This window comes from Carya illinoinensis, chromosome 10 (assembly GCF_018687715.1).
Source record: "Carya illinoinensis cultivar Pawnee chromosome 10, C.illinoinensisPawnee_v1, whole genome shotgun sequence".
Classification (NCBI taxonomy): Eukaryota; Viridiplantae; Streptophyta; class Magnoliopsida; order Fagales; family Juglandaceae; genus Carya; species Carya illinoinensis.
Window position 1 is genome coordinate 28,281,554 of NC_056761.1, and position 19,172 is coordinate 28,300,725.

At 35.6% G+C, this 19,172-nt stretch overlaps 1 protein-coding gene across 1 annotated transcript; it reads right to left on the bottom strand.

The window, feature by feature from the left end:
- Window positions 1-10,119: 10,119 nt before the first annotated feature.
- On the bottom strand, window positions 10,120-15,785 carry LOC122279791 (eukaryotic translation initiation factor NCBP). The gene is made up of 6 exons (XM_043090621.1): window positions 15,517-15,785; window positions 12,467-12,562; window positions 12,257-12,361; window positions 12,053-12,130; window positions 10,576-10,695; window positions 10,120-10,499 (listed from the first exon to the last, which is right to left on the bottom strand). The coding sequence occupies exons 1-6, from the start codon at window positions 15,706-15,708 to the stop codon at window positions 10,368-10,370; spliced, it is 723 nt and encodes a 240-aa protein (XP_042946555.1). The 5' UTR covers window positions 15,709-15,785; the 3' UTR covers window positions 10,120-10,367.
- Between the last annotated feature and the right edge of the window lie 3,387 nt (window positions 15,786-19,172).

The following is a 19,172-nucleotide window of genomic DNA, read 5'->3' on the forward strand; positions in this document are numbered from 1 at the left end:
GGGCTGCTGGCTGGCCATGGAGGGTTGAGGGAGGTGAATGGTGGTAGGTGGTGGTGGTGGTGGAGGTGCGGCGCACGACTGGGGTACAGCAGCAGATCGGGCCAAAGAAAATAAAGGGAAGTCATGGGAGAGTGAGAGGGCGTGGGAAGAGCTGGGTTCAAGGTAGGGCTCTGGAAGGCTAGGGGAGGTTGATGGTGTCAGGTGAAGCAATGGGAGAAATCCGTTTGGGTTGGCCACGCGTGAGGGAGGTAGAGGACGGCACGGGAGCTGAGATCGGTGGGGATGGGTCGTCGACGTGAGGGGAAGCTGGGTTAGAGGTCAGTGACGCCACAAGTTGGTGCACGGCAGGGTTGGGGTGGAGGAACAGCGGTGAAGGGGTGTTGCGAAGAGAGAGTGGCTGAGAGATGGAGGTTGGTTCCAGTGGGATGGTGGTCGCGGGCATGAGGTGAGGACGGTGAGGTGGGCGGTGACAACCGGCAGCACATGGTGGCTGGGCTGGACACACGGGAAGGAGAAGGGCCGCGTGCAGGAAGGAAATACATGGAAGGGAAGAAAGAAAAATAGAAAAGGGCAAAAAAGAAGAATGAATGGAAAGAAAATGAGATCCAGTCTTTTCAACTCAGGGTCTCAAAATGGATTCAAAGAAAAAATAATTTCAAAACGACAATTTAAATAAAACAATTTAAATATTATGACTAAGTAAAATAAAATAAAATAATAAAATTTAATAATAAACTAATTTAAAATAAAGAACATTTTAAATAATGAATAATAATTAATAACAATAAAATATATTGAATTAAATTTTACATTCAAAAATTATAAAATAATACCACATAAATTATCTAAATTTTAAAATAAAAAAATTCATAATTTTAATAAATAAAATAATTAATTATTTAAAATACACGTAAATACGAGTTACCATATAAACCATGGAAACAATTGGCTAAAACGTTGAAATGCTCAGCGACAAGATTGCACATAGACAAGGGGCCCCCTCAAATGAGAATACAAAAGGCTGGACATAAAGAAGGGGCCCTACACAAGGGGTATCGATGCGACACTTATTTAATGCAAATCATAGCTAATAACGTAAATTCCATAAAGGGTATTTTAGTCTGCATCTCTACAAGAAAAACACAAAATCTGAGATTGAACTGCATCTTTTATCACAAGTATAGATATGAACGACATCAGAAAGCACATTTAGCCCTTATATACCATTTTTATTAAAAAAAAAAACCTGAAGGATGTTGAGAGGTAAAAATATATATTTACACCTCAACAAAAACTTGGGATTTTGAGAGTTCTTTTCTTTAATCTCCCACCCATGTTCTTTTAGAGTTTGCACGAGTCTTAATAAACATTTATGAGTCTATTTTGGCCGCCGTTCTGGCAATGCAATTTCGTACGATACTCATTATATGTTTAGTGTGAGAAAGAATTAGGCTACGCAACAAAATGGATGATGAATATAGTTCATACAAATTATTTTATTTTTTATATTAAAAAATTGCTAACACCTTTTAATATAAAAATTGTTAATATATATATAATTTCTATTCTTTGAAACATTTGGGTCCAACTACGCCGGTAAAGATTGTGAACTTTGTGTTATTTATTTTTCTTTTTTTGCATACTTTTTATATGTAAGACAATACTAATTTGTGAAGATTTTTGTTTGATTCTTTTTTAACATCTATTCTAAAAACATATTTCTATCTAATACCATTTGCCTATTAGCTCGCCTCCAAAATCCTAGATTCGCCACTGATGAGAAGAGAGAAAATTTAGGATTTGTATAGAGGAATGCACCCACACCCTCAATCGAGGTGGGTGGAGCGAGTCCAAGTGACTTGCCGCCCACCCCTACTTCTGGTAGGAAGAAAGAAAAGCCAGAGTGGACTTATATAACCAACTATGATTAGGACCGAGTTGCTATCCCAAGCAAGGATTGGAGGTCCCATACACTCACAATCATTATGTTGTTCAAGTTAATCAACAATAAGGTAGCGATGAGGGCAACAAAGAAGGCACTTGTAAGAGTAATTGCCAGTTTTATTTAATAGGCCAAGCAAAAAGGGATATTAAGGAAATTATAGAATTTATAATTTGTTGGGCATATATACATTATCTGTTGATGGGTTAGGTTCTTTGAATTTTTATTTAATTAAATTTATTAAAAAGACAAAACCATATCTTAGAGATATGCCAGAAACCATGGGAGGAGGCATCACTTGTCATTAATACAACTCTTCAATTCAATGTATTCTTTTTTTCATCATTAATAACCATCTCACATCTTCTCGAGTCCAGGCACATTCACTCCATATAGCATGTCTACAGCTTTGGTAATTAAGAAAACTTCCTTTCATTCTCAATCAATGTTAAGTAATATGAGTACTTAAAAGTGTCAAAAACTCATGATCACATCTAACTTCATGGTGTTTTGTCAGAAAGTTTGAGTGGACAGCAGCCCCCTCTTACTGCATTAGGTCCGCCACTGCCTCTTACTTTTTCCTCCAGCCGCCCCCTCTACTCTCTCCCTTTTCTTCTTCTCCTTCCTCCTCATGCCTCAACCCACTGTCGTAGTTGTAGGTCTATGAGCTTCTGACTGATAGTCGTTGCAGTGGATGGAGAGACCCACGACCGTTGCCATGAATCAATGAGTTTCAAACCCACAACCATAATCATGGGTTTCTTGTTTCATCAAATTTGTGCACAAATCTAAGATTTTATTTGCTTGTTTGATGAATTTTCAATTTCATCCCATAGGCTACAATTTTCTTATGATTTTTTATAGGTGGTTGGGCTAGACAAGTATGGTTGTGTCAATCCGCTTGTACGTCTAGCAACCGAATGTGGGTGAGAACGGGGTGTAGGGAGAGTGGCTACCTGCTGGTATAAGGAAGGTGGCATCACCCTCTTACTAGAACTAACATGGAGCCTTGAACTTCTTGCAATCACTAATTAAAGGGTTATTTGGGCACTCAGAAATACAAGTGAAATGAGTGTGTTTCGTACGGACCTATGTGTTTAGTCCAAACATACAATCAAGTATGTCTCATCTCATTCTAGTAGATTTCAATTCATCTCACCCACTATTTATTGATTGAACAGCATGTAAAAACTGCACAATTTCTCATGCAAAAGTAGAGTAGTGATAAGCTAACGACTCATTCACAACTTGTATACAACTTTAAATGTAATAAAAAGTTTTATTAAATTTAAACACTATCAAATCAAAAGTAAAGATAAAATTTAAAATAAAATTATTTTATTTTATAGTTGTTATTCAATGGTAAGTTTATCATTTCCCAAAGCAGAGACCCATTAGAGGAAACTTGCAATATACATAAAATATTACTAAAAGTCTTCTTTCTCTCGTTTCTCTGTAAGGCAACCGAGGAGAAGGGGTAGTCAATCTCTACTCCTTTGGAGTAGTGTGTTTTTTTCTCTCACAATCAAGTGGGTGAGTGGGAGAGTAATAAAAGGGAGAGGGAACATTGAAGATTTAGGGGCTAAGTGGGAGCAATTGAATTTCAACGACAAGAACAAGTAGAAATAGAGATTAAGATTGAAGATCTAGATGAGGGACGTAAGTGGGAAGAACGTAGTCTGATCAGACAAATTTGATTATTTTCAAGGAGATTCTCTCGAGTACATTCATTATTATCCTTACAAACCGAGATGGTAGAGATAGAGTTATGGTAAGAAGACCATGGTTGTTTGACAGTTATTTGTTTCTTCTAAACCAATTGAAGGCAAAGTTCAACCACACTAAATAAATTTCAATTATGAAAAATTATGGGTTCAGATGCATAATCTTCCATTGGCATGCATGAATCGACACATAGGAGAAACAATTGGAAACACAATAGGTAGGGTTCTAGAAGTTGATGCACCAGAAGATGGTGTGGGTTGGGGAAGATTCTTAAGGGTAAAAATTGAATTAGATCTGAGGAAAGCTATAGCTCAAGGTCGTACCATAAATGTGAATTCACAGAGTATGTGGGTGCCAACTAGATATGAGAAGCTATCGAAAATTTGCTTAAGATGTGGTAAAATCATTCATGGGGGTTTAGGGTGTTTGAATGGTGATCGGAGCAAAACTATAAAATGGAAAAAGAGAGCCAATTCGGACCATGGTTAAGGGCAGAGAATGGTAGTTATTGAAAATTGTTTGGATTCCAAGGAAATAGTGAAGAAATTTGGTATTCCTTCAACAATCAACTCCACAAAACACAGCAAAGGGAAGCAGTCAGTCTAGCGGAGTGTAGTCATAGACCAATGCACGGAGGAGCTCCACCAAAGCACGATGCTTTAGAAGAGCTAGTGATTGTAGGAGAAAATTACGACGATACAAGGGGGATGAAGGGTAATTTGGAAAAAAAAAAAAAAAAAAGATATGATAGGGCAAGTAACATATCAAAGTTTATCCTTAAAGAATATTGCGAGAAGTGTAGGGAGTAATGCAAGGAATTAGTGATGATCTTGAGGAAGTTGGGGAAAACGTAAATAAGACTTTGGAGAGAAATCTACATTCGGGACTAGTAGGGTCCATATCAGACAGCCCACTAGCAGATAAAGAAACTTAAAGGCCTGACATTGGATTTAAGATAAACTTAGTTCCTTTATTAGAATGTAACCGATTGAATGAAGAGGAAACCTTTACAGTTCAAGGTAAGAAGAAAGAAGGGATATTGAGAAGAAGCTTGAAGCAGAGGGCCAAAGGCCTCGAAGCTACAGGGGAGTATACATCTTTACATTCTCTTAGAAAACGCTCAAACTTGGGCTTGAGTATAAGGATTGGTGAGGTTAGGGGTGTAACCGGTCCGGTCTGGTCCAGTTTTGGACAAAATTTAGGACCGAACCGGTATGTACCAATTTTATATTTTTCAAAACTGATTACAAACTGATTACCCTCTTAAACCGGTACTCCGGTTTCCGGTCAAGTCCGGTCTGATTTCCTGGTTTTAATGTGCTATATTATATATTATATAATATAGTATATATTATTCTATATAATACTATAGTGATAATATATTGTAGCTTATTATAATATATACTATAATTGTATTATAGAGTATAGTGATATATTATAGTATATTATAATATATAGTGATATAGTGTTAGTATAACTACTAATACAATAAACAAAATGATATAAGATTTTAAAATTTAATATTATATTAATTAGTAATTTATCATATAATACAAAACTATTTTATATATAATTATATATTATATATAAAAATTATATGCAATAGAAAAAATTAAAAAATATATATAAACCGGTCCGATCTGGTTTTAGAAAAAGAAAAATCAGAATCGGACTGATTTTAACTGATTTTAAGAAAAATAAAATTGGTATCAAACTGGACCAAACTCGGGACCGAACATATCCCACCGGTTTGGTTTGGTCTGGTTTACCGGTTCACCCGTTTTTTTTTTTTTTTTACACCCCTAGGTGAGATAAAGGATGGGAAGAAGCTTATGGTTGCTCAAAACATAGGAGAGTGTGGAAACAATTTGTTATTGGTGGACGTTGCTAGTCAGTCCCGCTGGGATCAATGAATCTATTAAGCTAGAACTACCGAGGGCTTAAAAACTCTCTGATAATTCAAGACCTTTGTATCATGACAAAGGAAAAGAAACCCAAGGTGGTATTTCTAATGGAGACATTACTTAAGGAATTTAAATTGGAAGGTATAAGAAGAAAGCTCGGATATGATGGTTGTTTTGGAGTTGATCCAATTGGAAGGAGTGGTGGATTGGTAATCTTGTGGAGGGTAGATACATATTTGGAACTTCTTAATTATTCATTGAGACATATTAGTGTTTGGATTAGTGATGAGAATCTAAACACTAGGTGGCTCCTTATGGATTTTATGGCCATCTAGAACTGAGCAAAAGAAAATAATCATGGGAGCTTCTGAAAAGGCTTAAACCTAGTAACACAGCGTGGTTAGTGATTGGCAATTTTATATAAATTTTGTTCCACTATGAGAAGGAAGGGGGAAGAGCAAGTCCTAACAGTTAGATGGAGTTGTTTAGAATAGCTCTTGCAAAGAATCAATTATTTGATTTGGGATATATTGGGGATATGACTCCGAATCAATTCTTAGAACAAACCAGGAAGGGATTCAACAGGCTTTTCAGAACCATTACATAGAAGTCTATCAAACAATGGATCCCACAATAAAGGCTTTAGAGAATTGTTTACAACATTTGGAGGCACGAGTGACAACAAAGATGAATATGGAGTTACAGAAATAATTCACTAGGGTGGAGGTTGAAAAGGCACTTAATCAAGTGGCCCCTTTAAAATCCCTAGGTCCTGATGGGTTTGTGGCTTGTTTCTATCAATTCTACTGGGCTTTAGTAGGGGATGAGGTTAGCACAGCTGTTCTTAAACTCTTAAATGGTGATGAATTTGTCCCTTCTGTAAATTTTACTTTTATTGCTTTGATACCTAAAACACAAAAACCTAAGCCTATTAATGAGTTTCATCCTATAAGTCTATGTAATGTATTGTATAAAATAATAGCTAAAACTATTGCCAATAGACTAAAAAAGGTGTTGCTAGTGATCATTTCATTAAATCAAAGTGCCTTCATTCCTGGAAGGATCAACACTAACATATCATTGTGGCGTATGAGACTCTACATTATATGAAAACTAGGAAAAAAATATAAAGAATGAAGTATAGCTCTGAAATTAGACATCTCTAAAGCATATGATAGGGTAGAATGTAAGTATTTAGAGGGGATTATGATGAGATTGAGATTTGGTCATAAGTGGGTGCATTTAGTTATGCAATGTGTTACAACAATGAATTACTTAGTATTAGTGAATGGACAACCATGTGAAAGAATAATTCCTTTAAGGGGCTTAAGGCAAGTAGATCCGTTATCTTCTTATCTTTTCCTCTTTTGTGCAGAAGGGCTCAGTTTATTGATAAACCTCTCAGAAAATAGAGGAGATATTTGAGGCATATCATTGTAACGAGGAAGTAGGAAAAATCATCTTCTTTTTACATATAATTGCATACTATTTTGTAGAGCTAACTTAAAATAATGGGGGAATGTAGCACAGTTGCTGGATTAGTATAAACAAGCTTCAAGCCAATGTTTAAATATGCAAAAGACCAACATCTTCTTCAGCAAAAGTACTAGTAGGGGTATTCATGCACAGATAGTGAGAGAATCAGAAGCAAGGTTGAGTGGAGATTTTGAGAAAATCTAGGGTTGCCCTAAATGGTTGAAAAGTCAAAAAACAAAACCTTTAGAGGGATCAAAGAGAGAGTTTGGCCTAAAGTGCATAATTGGAAGAATAACTTTCTCGCCCAGGCAAGCAAGGAGATCCTCATCAAAGCTGTAATACCAGCAATCCATATGTATGCTATAAGTATGTTTAAACTACCAAATAGTTGTGTAAAGAAATAATTGACATTATGGCTAGGTTCTGGTAGGGCCATATGAAGTAGAAAAGGAAGATTCAATGGAAAAAGTGGGATTAGATGGGTATATAAAAAGCTGAAAGAGGACTTGGATTTAGGGATATTGATTGCTTTAACCAAACTATGTTGGCTAAGCAATGCTAGATTATCCTTACTAATCCTAATCCTACATCTTTGGTAGCTAGAATTGTGAAGGAAAAATACTACGAAAGAGGAACCATCATGAAGGCAAAGCTGGGAGCATGTCCATCACAAATATAGAGTATATGAAGTTCCAGAAATTTAGCTAGAGAAGGGTTAAGATGGAGAGTTGGAAATGGTATTAATATAAAAATCTGGGGAGATAAATAGTTATCATCACCTAGTACATTCAGTGTACAAGCTCCAATGAGAATTCATAACAAGGAAGCTAATGTAAAGGAGCTCATAGAAAGTGAAAAAGGTTGTTGGAACAAGGTTCTAACTAGAGAAATATTTGAGGAAAAAGAGGCAGAAGTTATCTTCTTTGCTAATTAGAAGATTGTTGGAAGATAAATTGATCTAGGGTTTTACTAAGAATGGACTACATATCACTTAGAAGCCAATAGAAGAACAAGAGAGAGGAGAAGCATCAAGTACTAAAGCGAGCTCTATTGAATGGAAGAAAATCTGGGATATGAATGTGCCAAATGAGTTAAATTATTTTATTTTGAAGGCTGTTGGTGATGTTCTTCCTACCAAAAAGAAGCTGTTTTTTAGGAAAATAACTGATAATGCTAATTGTTCTATCTTTGAACCAGTAGTGGAGACTAGTAGTCATGCTTTATGGAGTTGTGTTGCATCTACAGATGTTGGGCAGATGATCAAAGTCCTGTTCAGAAACGACACAACAAAGAGGATAATTTTTCCAATATTTAGGAGGATATAATGAATCAACTAAAGGCATATGAATTGGAGGAAGATGTTATTTTAAGAAGACTTTGGTATAGAAGGAATACATCATTTTTTAAGATAAATTTGAGAGACCAAAATCACTAATAATTGAAGCAAAAAATGAGTTAGATGATTTTCAGCAAGCTTAAGGCACATTCAGTAAGCAAACCAATTCAAATGAAAGAGTAGACATAGGAGTAAAATAGCAGATGCCAGGTGAAAACTTCTTTAAAGCTAATTGGGATGCATATTTAGATGTGAAGAACAAGAAGATGGGAGCTAGTATAATTATAAGGGACTGGAAAGGGGAGGTAATTGCAACAATGTGTATGAAGGAAGAGTCGATATCCATTCCACATATAGCAGAAATTAAGCTTTATGGAGAACTACGGTTCTATGTTCAGAAATTGGATTACTCAAGAGTGATATTTAAAGGTGATGCTAAATCAGTGATTACAGAGATTAACATCTCAGAGGAAAATTGCTCATGGTATGGTTAGCTCATATAAGACATTAAACGCTCTGGTAGCTGTAGAGACCAGTGGTTCATTAGATTCATACGAAGAGAGGGGAACACGTACATTTACTAGCCAAACAAGCATTATTATGTGAAGAGTGGTGGTTTGGATTGAAGAGTATCCAGAGTTCATCAAAAAATGTATTCTTATTGAGAAAAAATGTGAAGACTTTATCCATATTTGATGAATATTATTCTTTAAAAAAAAAAAAAAAAAAAAAAAAAAAAAAAAAAAAAAAAAAAAAAAAAAAGAAGAAGCGAAGACCCATTCCTACTGAAATCTCTTTTGTGTTTTGTCTTCCTCCATAACAGACAGCAACACCGTCTGATACTTTACACACCAACGTGATTTCCCTTCCATAATAGTCGTTGTCCGGCAAGTCTCAACGATTTCTTCCTCTTCAAAATGCGCAAACGCCAACTTCATAATCTTTCTAGATAGCTTTTTCAAGATCTCACCAAACATCGGTTGGTATCAGACTTGCTTCTAGTAACGTGTGCACCCTGTAGCCAATTGTAAATCTCATCCATGGACTGCTCCTGGTATTCATCTTGTTCTTGGTCCTGGGTTTGCTCATCTTCCTCATCATCTTCGTTTCCTTTTAGCTCTTGAGAACTGTAATGGGTTTGGATTCCTAGGTTTTCTACAAATAGGTGGTGGTGTGAGACTGTACTATGCTGGGCACTTGGAATATATAACTATAGACGTTGATGGATTTGAGCTTCTGAAGCACAAATGGAGATCTAGTGAGTGGGAGTTCCTCTTGTTCATGGGACTACTTGAAAGCATAATGGGTCTCTAATTCTAGGGTTTGCTCGTAGGTTGTAGAAACTATCACGCTTTAGAACTTTTCAAAGAAGCTATCACGCTTAAGAGATTTTCAAACATTCCCTCAACTGTTCAAAGTAGCCACTCGCAAGCAGGGGAGACAGCAGGATGAAGAAACACTTTTAGACAAATTCTACTCTCACATCACCCATCCAGATCAAACCAGACACCTAACCGCTTTCCTAAAGTTGGTTTTGTTACACTGTACATCAACTTTGGTCCATTCAGTTCGTTGGCAAGGTGTCAGTCGGTTGATTATTGAATCTAAACCCCAACGATATTTGGTTCAACCGCCAAAACGGGCTGAAAACTGACTCGAGGGGGTCAGCATTCTACCCTGATCCAATTTCACATTCATTTATAACATTGGAACCAATATGCATATAACGGTAGACATGCAACTAACAATAAAATTTATCATAAACATATGTAATTCATATTTGAAACTTAACTAAATTTATTTTAGATGGGTATGCCTACAGTTTAGATGTTACCAAATCATTACTCACCCAACACAGTAGTTTGAATGTAAAGCATGCGTAACTACATGAAATCAGTAAATGAACTTCCTACATGGCAGTGACCTTAACCGGAACTCTTTCATTGCTCATCTGGTTGCATGAAGACAGAATCCAAATAGAGCTTTACCCTCTCAACCATGTGTTTCTGTAGGATGAGTTGTCACGCAGAGAAGCATCATGGGGCTTGTATTCCATAAGATAGCTGTGGGGAAGCTTCAAATGCCGTTTGATTGCATCTCTTAGAGCCATTACAGCCTGGCATGAGCGAACCCAGGTCAAGCTATTACATAATTAATTTGTGCATCCATACGTTATTTGTGTGTTCACCAACCTGATGATCAGATGCATTGCGATTCCACACGCTTAATATATCCTCATTGAAACGAATGCTTAGTACTGCACCGCATATGTTATCTCCATAATCAAGTTGGTCGCCCACTAAAGCAAGAATCTGCAAGATTAGCAGTACTAACTTTCAAACTGTGACTTCCACAATAATAAAAGGAAAGTTGTGTTCATGACTGCAGGATAAAAGCAAGGTTTTCTAAAATTCCTAAAAGGGGTGGGATCAAGTATACATTAGGTCTAAATCGAGCCAAGGAAAATATTTCAAAGAGATGTCTCGCGCTGTCTGCAACAACTTTCTGTAGAAAACAAGGGAAATCATTTTCCCAAATATAACTATTATGAAAAAAGTAGCATGATTTGTGCCAGCTGCTAAGAGAAAGATATGTGCAACTAGTATTTTCACCACTCAACAAAATTCCTGTGCAACTAAAGTCAATGCAAAATTATTGGATGTAGTTCAATCACAAAGTCTTCCTATTGTTATCAGCTCGTGAATCCCTAAAATGTATTTATGAAGACGAACTCAACTTCATTAGAAGCACTTCAGTAAGAGTAAGATCCCCAAAGGTATAAACAGTGAAAAGATGCCACCAAAATTTGTATGTTATCTTGGACTGAGTTTCCTTGGATCTAGTTCTACCATAGGTTCAATTAATTAAGAATCTTGAAAAAACAAAATACTGGAAATCGAGCAAGCGATCGTGCATGAAGCTCATGATTACTAAAATTTGTTCACTGCAATAATTCATAAATACTACTAATGTTTTGATAGATGTGTCTGCAGCACATAAGCATAATGCAAGACATACATGCAAAGTTAACAAAGCCCTCATATGTATACCACATAAGAGTGGCAGACAACTGAGAGTCTCCAGATTACAAGAAAGACAAGGAGAAACAGAAGTTGAAGCCAAGAAACCACACTGAAAGTTGCTAGATTATGTTTCTATCCTGATCCAAATATCAGAATATCAAGACACTTCACATTTGCCCATCTAGAGCTAGTTCTTATATGTGCAATTGTGCAAACAGGTCTCCCTTGTCTTTGAAACTTCATGATAAATTCAGTTAGCTGAAACTGGCGTTGCTTGTAAATTGCCATAAGTTAGTTCCAATTATTAAATGATTTTCTTAGGACACAGGAATAAGGTTCCAAAGATCAATATCAGTACGTGCAAAAACAAAATGGTAGTAAATTCAGAGTAAATCGTATTCTGAATGAACAGTCAAAATTGGGAACTCAAATCAAATAATTTGTTGACAAAAACCATTTGGAACTTATAATAGCAGATGGCAACAACAAAAAATTAAGAAAATATATTTTTTGAAAGGTGAAAGAAATATATTTCTTCAGTTTTGGTTGTTGCAAAAGCAAGGCAATTAACAACTGCTAATACAGATATAGCGTGAAAAACTGTACACTTGAGAATAAAGAAAATTAAATCCGTCCTTCTCCTTACCAAGTCTTCCCAGAAGCGACCTGATACAACCTTTTTGAATCGAATTATCCACTTACCCCCATTACAGTTAGCAGAGTCCTGAGAAACAACAAATCTTGTTCAGGTTGTGCGCACTTCTGATAAATTCTTTACAAATAAATAATCATATATAAAGAAAGAGAAATAAATAAATAAATAATTCAAGCTTAGGCTTTAAATGTATACCTCCCATAGAGGGCGGATTCCCTCCTTGAAAAGATGCAAATCTGTTGGACTTGGCAAGGTGGAAGGGCGAGCTAAATGGCAATAGGAGACCCAGAAACCTTCAACCTGTGAAGGAATAATGTTAAAAGGGCAAATGAAAACAATGGGCCAAGATAGTAAATTTAACCAGAGGAAGTATTCAAACCTCATCTGCATTTGTCAAGATCTTACCGTACTGAAGTCAACAATTTTCTTTATGTTGTCCTCGTATGATGTTTGCGTTCTAACTCCAGGGGTTCGGCGAGTGTACCAAAATACAAACTTGTACTGATCACAAAGATATGAAAGAAAAATAAATGCTACTAAACCATTGTGATTATAAGTTGACAAAAGAAAGTTTTAGATCTCAGACATGAAAAGAATAACTACATCATATATAAGTACTCAGTCAAAAGCATTCAGTCAAACCTTGTAGAATAAATTTCACAGCAAATTAGAAAACTTTATAAGGGATAAGTTGACTATAGTCAAAGCTAACCTCTAAGATAGCAAAATATAATCTATCTATAGGAGAGGCAATGAAGAGCCACCTTAGTTGCCCTGAACATCCAAGGAAAAGAAGACCCTTAAAAGCCAAAGTTCCCATTTCAGAACTTTCATTGGTATAGGGTTTGATAATTAAAGGTGTTTCAGACTTTCAGCTCAAAAAATAAAAATAAAAAAGTTTTGTTCTATGTAAATGAGAGAGAGAGAGAGAGAGAGAGAGAGAGAGAGAGAGAGAGAGAGTAGCAACAAGAGAAGATGGAAATGGTTGACATGATGCTAATATATCCTTGCTTTATAAACAAAATTTAAGAAAAACAGCAACAGAGGGAAAAAAAAATAATGACAATGATAATAAAGTCCTCACTTGAGAGCCACAAGTAACCTCTAAAAGTTATTTTTTTTTATTAAGTAAGAAGAATTTATTAATCCACATGATTCAGCAAAGCCCAAGTACACAAACAAGTAACCCCTAAAAGTAAGACAAATGCATATGCTTTTTGGAATATGTAAACAAATGCATATGAATAAGGTTGAAAAGAATAACTAATTTAATTCAGGATGCAAATGGGCAGGAAATAATGGATCCTTGCCTGTTGCACCTATACCACATAAATGAAAAGAAAATCATATCATGAAATTTTTAGTGGTGTGACTAGATTCACAGAGTTAGTGTAAATATATTATTAGGACAATTATCAATTTCAGGCTGATTACCAAAAGTCATCATCTTACATCATAAATTGCAGGACAGATTCAGAGCAGGTCATCTAATCCAAATTAGACATATCCCGTAGTCATTACAATCTCTAAGGGGTCGTATTCTCAGAACTGTAAAATGATGTTACAAGTTAAATTCAATTTATTCCAAACACATTAAAATGACCTTACAGTTCTAGTTTAATTATTAGGAAAATTTTAGTTTCCATGTCTGCTTAATGTCCAGATATAAAGAAAAATATTAAAAAAAGAAAAAGGAAAAAGATTTCTTCCCAGTCTGTCTATTTAGTAATCAAGATAAACCGTTTTATTCGATGCAGACTAACAAAGATAAACCTTCACATTTGAAAGCGCACATAAATTTCAAAGCTTCCAAACAGAATGAGTTCTCAATAGCTCAAGATCTAAGACCTATGCGTCATACAATTTAAAACTCTCAGCTCCCAAGATTTGTTTTTTGATAAGGAATACTCATTTCATTAAACACTAAGCCTTTGTTTGGGAACACAAACTATCTTATCTCATCTCATCTCAAAATTTCTCATAATTTCATTCCCAAACATCACTCAAACACAAACAAACACACTTTTCAATTCCAAATCTTCAAATTTTTCATCTAATCATTACAACTTTCTCAAACTTCCAAACAAAACACTAAAAACAATACTACTTTTCAAAATTCAAAACAAAAATTATATGAAAAAAATTCTATTCTAATAATATTTTAACTTTATAATATTTTTATTCAACTTTTTCTCTTTTTTTCCAAAACATAATAAAACATCTTAACGCAAGCCATTTCACTACTATTCACATAATTCTTTTTTTATAAGGACTATTCACAAAATTCTTATTTCATCTCATTCCCCAAACATCCCCTAAAATGCGCAATTGACGAACAAGATGCATGCAAGAGAGTCATCAATGTAGAAATAGAAAGGGATACAAGAAAATCATGTACAGTGACCATTAAAGTCTATGGATGTTGTCCAGAAAAGTAGAGTGCTGAAAAAAAGAGGCATGAGTTCCATTATCGTTTGTACCGATTCTCAAAGTTCCTACCACTCCTCTCCCTCCAGATACACCAAATGAGACAATTAGGAACTATTTTTCACACTACAACTTGCAAGCTACCACCTATTCCTCTCGTGAGTCAAAAAGATCTACTATGCCCATCTAATCTGACCGAAGATAATTCCATAGAGTACTGGCCATCTGACAGTGTACTAAATTATGGTCCGCAGACTCATCACTCCATTGTTCATGAATTGCAACCGCATTACAAGGGATTGTATCTCTCTCTCCAGAAGACCAAGTACTGTCTCCTCATATTATCCATGATAAGAATCTCCCAAGAGATGCTAAAGTAAAGAATGCAGCTCTTGGCAGTACTTTTGCCTTCCATATTTTCTTCCATCGAGTTCCCAAAAAAATAAAAAAATAAAAAAAAAATAAAAAAAAAATAAAAAAGCAAAGAGAAAAGTTAAAACTTAGGTTTGCCTTGACCCACATCCTAGGATGAGAATTGCATATTTTAGAGCTTAATTCTTCAACTAAACACTTGCATCTTGGACCCTCACCTCAAGGGAAAACCTCACGTACTTTCTAAACCAGCACTTTGGTCTCCTCCCCCTATCGTCTATTTACTGAATATCCGTAACAGTTCAATACGAAAGACTTGGGTTTCGAAACAACAGACAGCTCCTAAGCTCTCACAGACGTGAAGGTATTCCAATGCGTGTATACTAAAACTGCGTTTCTTCATACATAAGATTAGCAAACAATCCAATCTCTGAAGGAACTAACAAATCTCCCTAGGTCAACACTGAAATTGGGTTTGAAAAAGGCCAAAATATCATAAAATTGTCAACGATACAGCCTAGCATTAGTTGAAACCAAATCCGAGGCTATTGTAGAGCACGAAAAAGAGTTTGCAACAAAATAATTCAATTATTACACGGCATATACGTGTGTGCGGAGAGAGAGAGAGAGAGAGGCGGGGGTGATGGAGCGGAAACCTTGAGGGGATGAAGGCCAGCTTTGAGGTCGCGAGCTTGGCGTTCCTGGGCTTCTTTACTGATACTGTTGTTGGTATTAGTGTTATCAGTAGTTGTCGACAACGAAGAAGATGAATCTAGAGTTTGCTGGGTATTTTCACCGTTGCTGTCGTTGTGGATCTCCGATTCCTTCTTCTCTGCTACCGACTCCATTTTCAGCTTTCCACAAGTGCCCTAGTTCTGTCTCTTTTCTCCCTCTAAAAACAACGGAGAACTGTAATAGTAGGAGTAGCTCAATATTTAAAAATATCATTTATCTTTTCTTATTTATAGGAAAAAAAATATCATGTATTTTAGAAGACAAGGTAATGAACCATGATATCCTAACCGAGAAATATTTTTTGCAGTCGAGAGATGCAGTCGGCGTGCAGTCGACTGTAAAAAAAATTAATACGGGACCTACATGAAAAAAAAAATTCTTTTTATAACTTTTTATAATTCATGTAGGTCCCCTTGCATATAAAAAAAAATTTTTATAATTTTTTTTTATTCATTTCATACAGCCGACTGCACGCCGACTACGTGTGGCGACTGTATGTAGCAAAGCCCTTAAAATATGACATTTCTTGCATAATTAAAAAAAAAAATCAATCAATGAACGTAATTATATAATTTAATTAAAAATAAATTTAATTTTATAAAATTTGACCTTCTTTTATTATTTGAGTCAATTTTTATAAAATTAAATTTATTTTGAATTAATTTAGATGATAATATTGTTTGATTGAATTTATTTTCTTCTAAATTATCCAAGAATGTCATATTTTGGAATTACTAATCTAGATTCAAATTGTAAAAAGAAAAAAATAATAGCTGAATAGTAAAATAATAATAAAGGAAGTATCATTATCCTAAGAGTTTTGCTACGGATCAGCCGTGAAGAATTCCGTAGCACGGCTGATCCGTAACACACATTACGTGTCTTTCTTTTTTTTTTAAAAAAAACAAAAAAAACAAAATTTTGTTCCCCTCCCCTCCCCCCACTCGAATCCCTCTCCTCCCACTCGATTCCCCCTCTCAGCTCATTGCCTCACTCAGCCCCGTCATGCGCCACCTACAGTGCCACCGACAGCGACCATCAGCTCCCCCTCACGCCAGCCATCTCCAACCACCTTCAAACCTACACGGTTTGTCGCTGCTACCGTCGCCGTTGTCAACCTCCAACCCCACCATCGAGCACCACCGAGCCCTTGACCTCCCCCCTAGCCACCGTCGAGCTTCCATAGCACGACAGCACTCTCCCTCTCTTTTCCAAAATGGGTTTCACGCAGGGTTCTACCCCTTACCCCGCTGTATGTCACAACCCATGGCTTCCAAACACCACCTCGAGCCTCCCTCAGCCACCACCAACTCCACCACACCTCCCTTATCCCTCCATGCTCAGTCATGCCTCTCATTTGGCTTAGATGAGCGACGAGGGGTACGGGTAGGTGAAAGGATGGTGACGCCAAGTGGGAGTGGGGTAGAGGATGCCGACGTAGATGGTGGGGGTGGGGAACGGGGGCGGGGGTCTTGGGTGACACGGGGGTAGAGAGAGAAAAAAAAAAGAAGATAAAATGTGTGAAATGAGAGGAAGGGAACAGTAGGGAACATGGGTTTTGTTGTGGGAGTGTTTTTGGTCATTTTACTCAAGAACACGTAGGGTGTGATCTAGATGATCCTAAATAGTGGCTGCTCATAATATTTTCTCTTATCCTAAAGGTAATAGCTCTTGTGATTTTTTTTTAATTTTTGACCCATTATTTCCAAGATTCTATTTCTAGTTTTGAAACTTTTACGCTGTGAATGGTTGAAAAGTCTATCTCAACTCATTTAAAATTAATTATTGATGAGATTTATTTATTTATTTTTCAATTTCTCATAAGAATTAAACACATCTCAACCTATTTCACACACTCAAACACAAATTTCAATATATTTACATTTAAACATATCTTAATGGAATCCACAAAATACTATTATTTATAAATCAACTCAAATCATTTGAGATCACCTCAACATCCAAACACGACCTTAAGATAAAAATGAATAAATGTTATAAAATGTCAAATTCCTCTAAAAAAAACTTTAAAAATCTAATGAAAATGTACAAAAGATTATTCAAACAAAAATTATTTGAAAAGATAAATCAACAATTTTAATATTTAACCAAAAACAAAGTAATAAGAATGGGAAAGGGTACAATATTATTTTTACTAAAAAAAGAAATGCCACTTTGCCCCTTAGGTTTGTCTCTGGGTTTGATCAGTGGTGTATTTTTTTAAAATAGTTATAAAGATTACTCCAATGGATTTCTATATAATTTTTAAAATATTTAAAAAAAATGCAGAATGTCTACCTGTCAGGCCTAGCAGCATGTTGTTGTGCGGCAGAGTTGCATTGGTCTTTGTACAAATATTATTGTACAAGAAAAATAATTTTTACAGTTGTAAAATGTGATAGCTATATTTATAAGATCTCTTAATTCATCCTATCTTTGAAGAAAAAGGAGAAAAAAAAATCACTTTTAACTAATTTCTCTATGTCAAGACTACTAAATAAGATGCGTCCGATAGCAGCTTTTGATAAAACAAAGCAAAAACTTTCAATAATATTTTCCATCCAAACGTTCGATAAGAAGTTTGCCAATAAATAGATCAACTCAACCATCCAACCCTGCCCTTTTGAGTTTTTGAAAAAACCCTTGACGGCCTTGACATCTCCAGAATGATAAAAAGGTTATAGCACATGGGGAGGAACTTTGGTGAAGAATTTTGGTTTGGATAGGGAGTTTGAAATAAGATGAGGGGGGACAAAAATCGAAAGTTGAATAACATATTGTTAGAATATTATTTTTGTTTTAGAATTTGAAAATGTTGAATTATTTATTGTATTTTATTTGAAAATTTAGAAATTTGTAATAATTAAATTAGATGAGTTGAGATAAACTTATTATCCAAACAAGACTTGCAAGTAACCCTTAGTCAAAACTCCAGCCATTTGTATTCCTTTCTAGTCTAGATTAGAGTATAATAGATGAGATATTGACAATCTTGTACATGATAACTTGGGCTAATAAGCTCAGAGGTCAAGTAGAGTGAAGAATATGGTTGGTAAAACCTAATGGCTAAGTGGATTTCATGTCTAGCAGTCAAGTTGGGTGAACTATTTGCTTAGCAAAAACCTAGCAACTAAGTCAAGTATCTAGTATATCATAAAACATGCATAATGAACATGCTATTTTCAGTTATCTTGTTATGTGAAATGTTTTGTTGAGATATACTATACTTGGATTTTAACATTCCTCCTTGTGATATGATTTCCAAACAATGCATCGATTTGCTAAACCAAAGGAAGAAATTTTGTAAAAAGGGTGGTTAGTGGTATTTTTTTTTATTACAGGAGGTGGGGGGTTTTGAGCTAAGATTTTTTATTTAGAGAATCGGATCATATGTTATTAAGTCATTACGCTCTTGGCTGGTGGTTAGTAGTAATTAGTCACATGCTAAGTTGCATATTCACATTTCCATATGCAAAATTTCTTCATTTTGGAAATTAGGTAGGCTTCAATCGAGGAGGAGGAGGAGGAGGAGGAGGAGACGTATTGTGGTCCTTGGACATTTACCCCCAAAGATTAT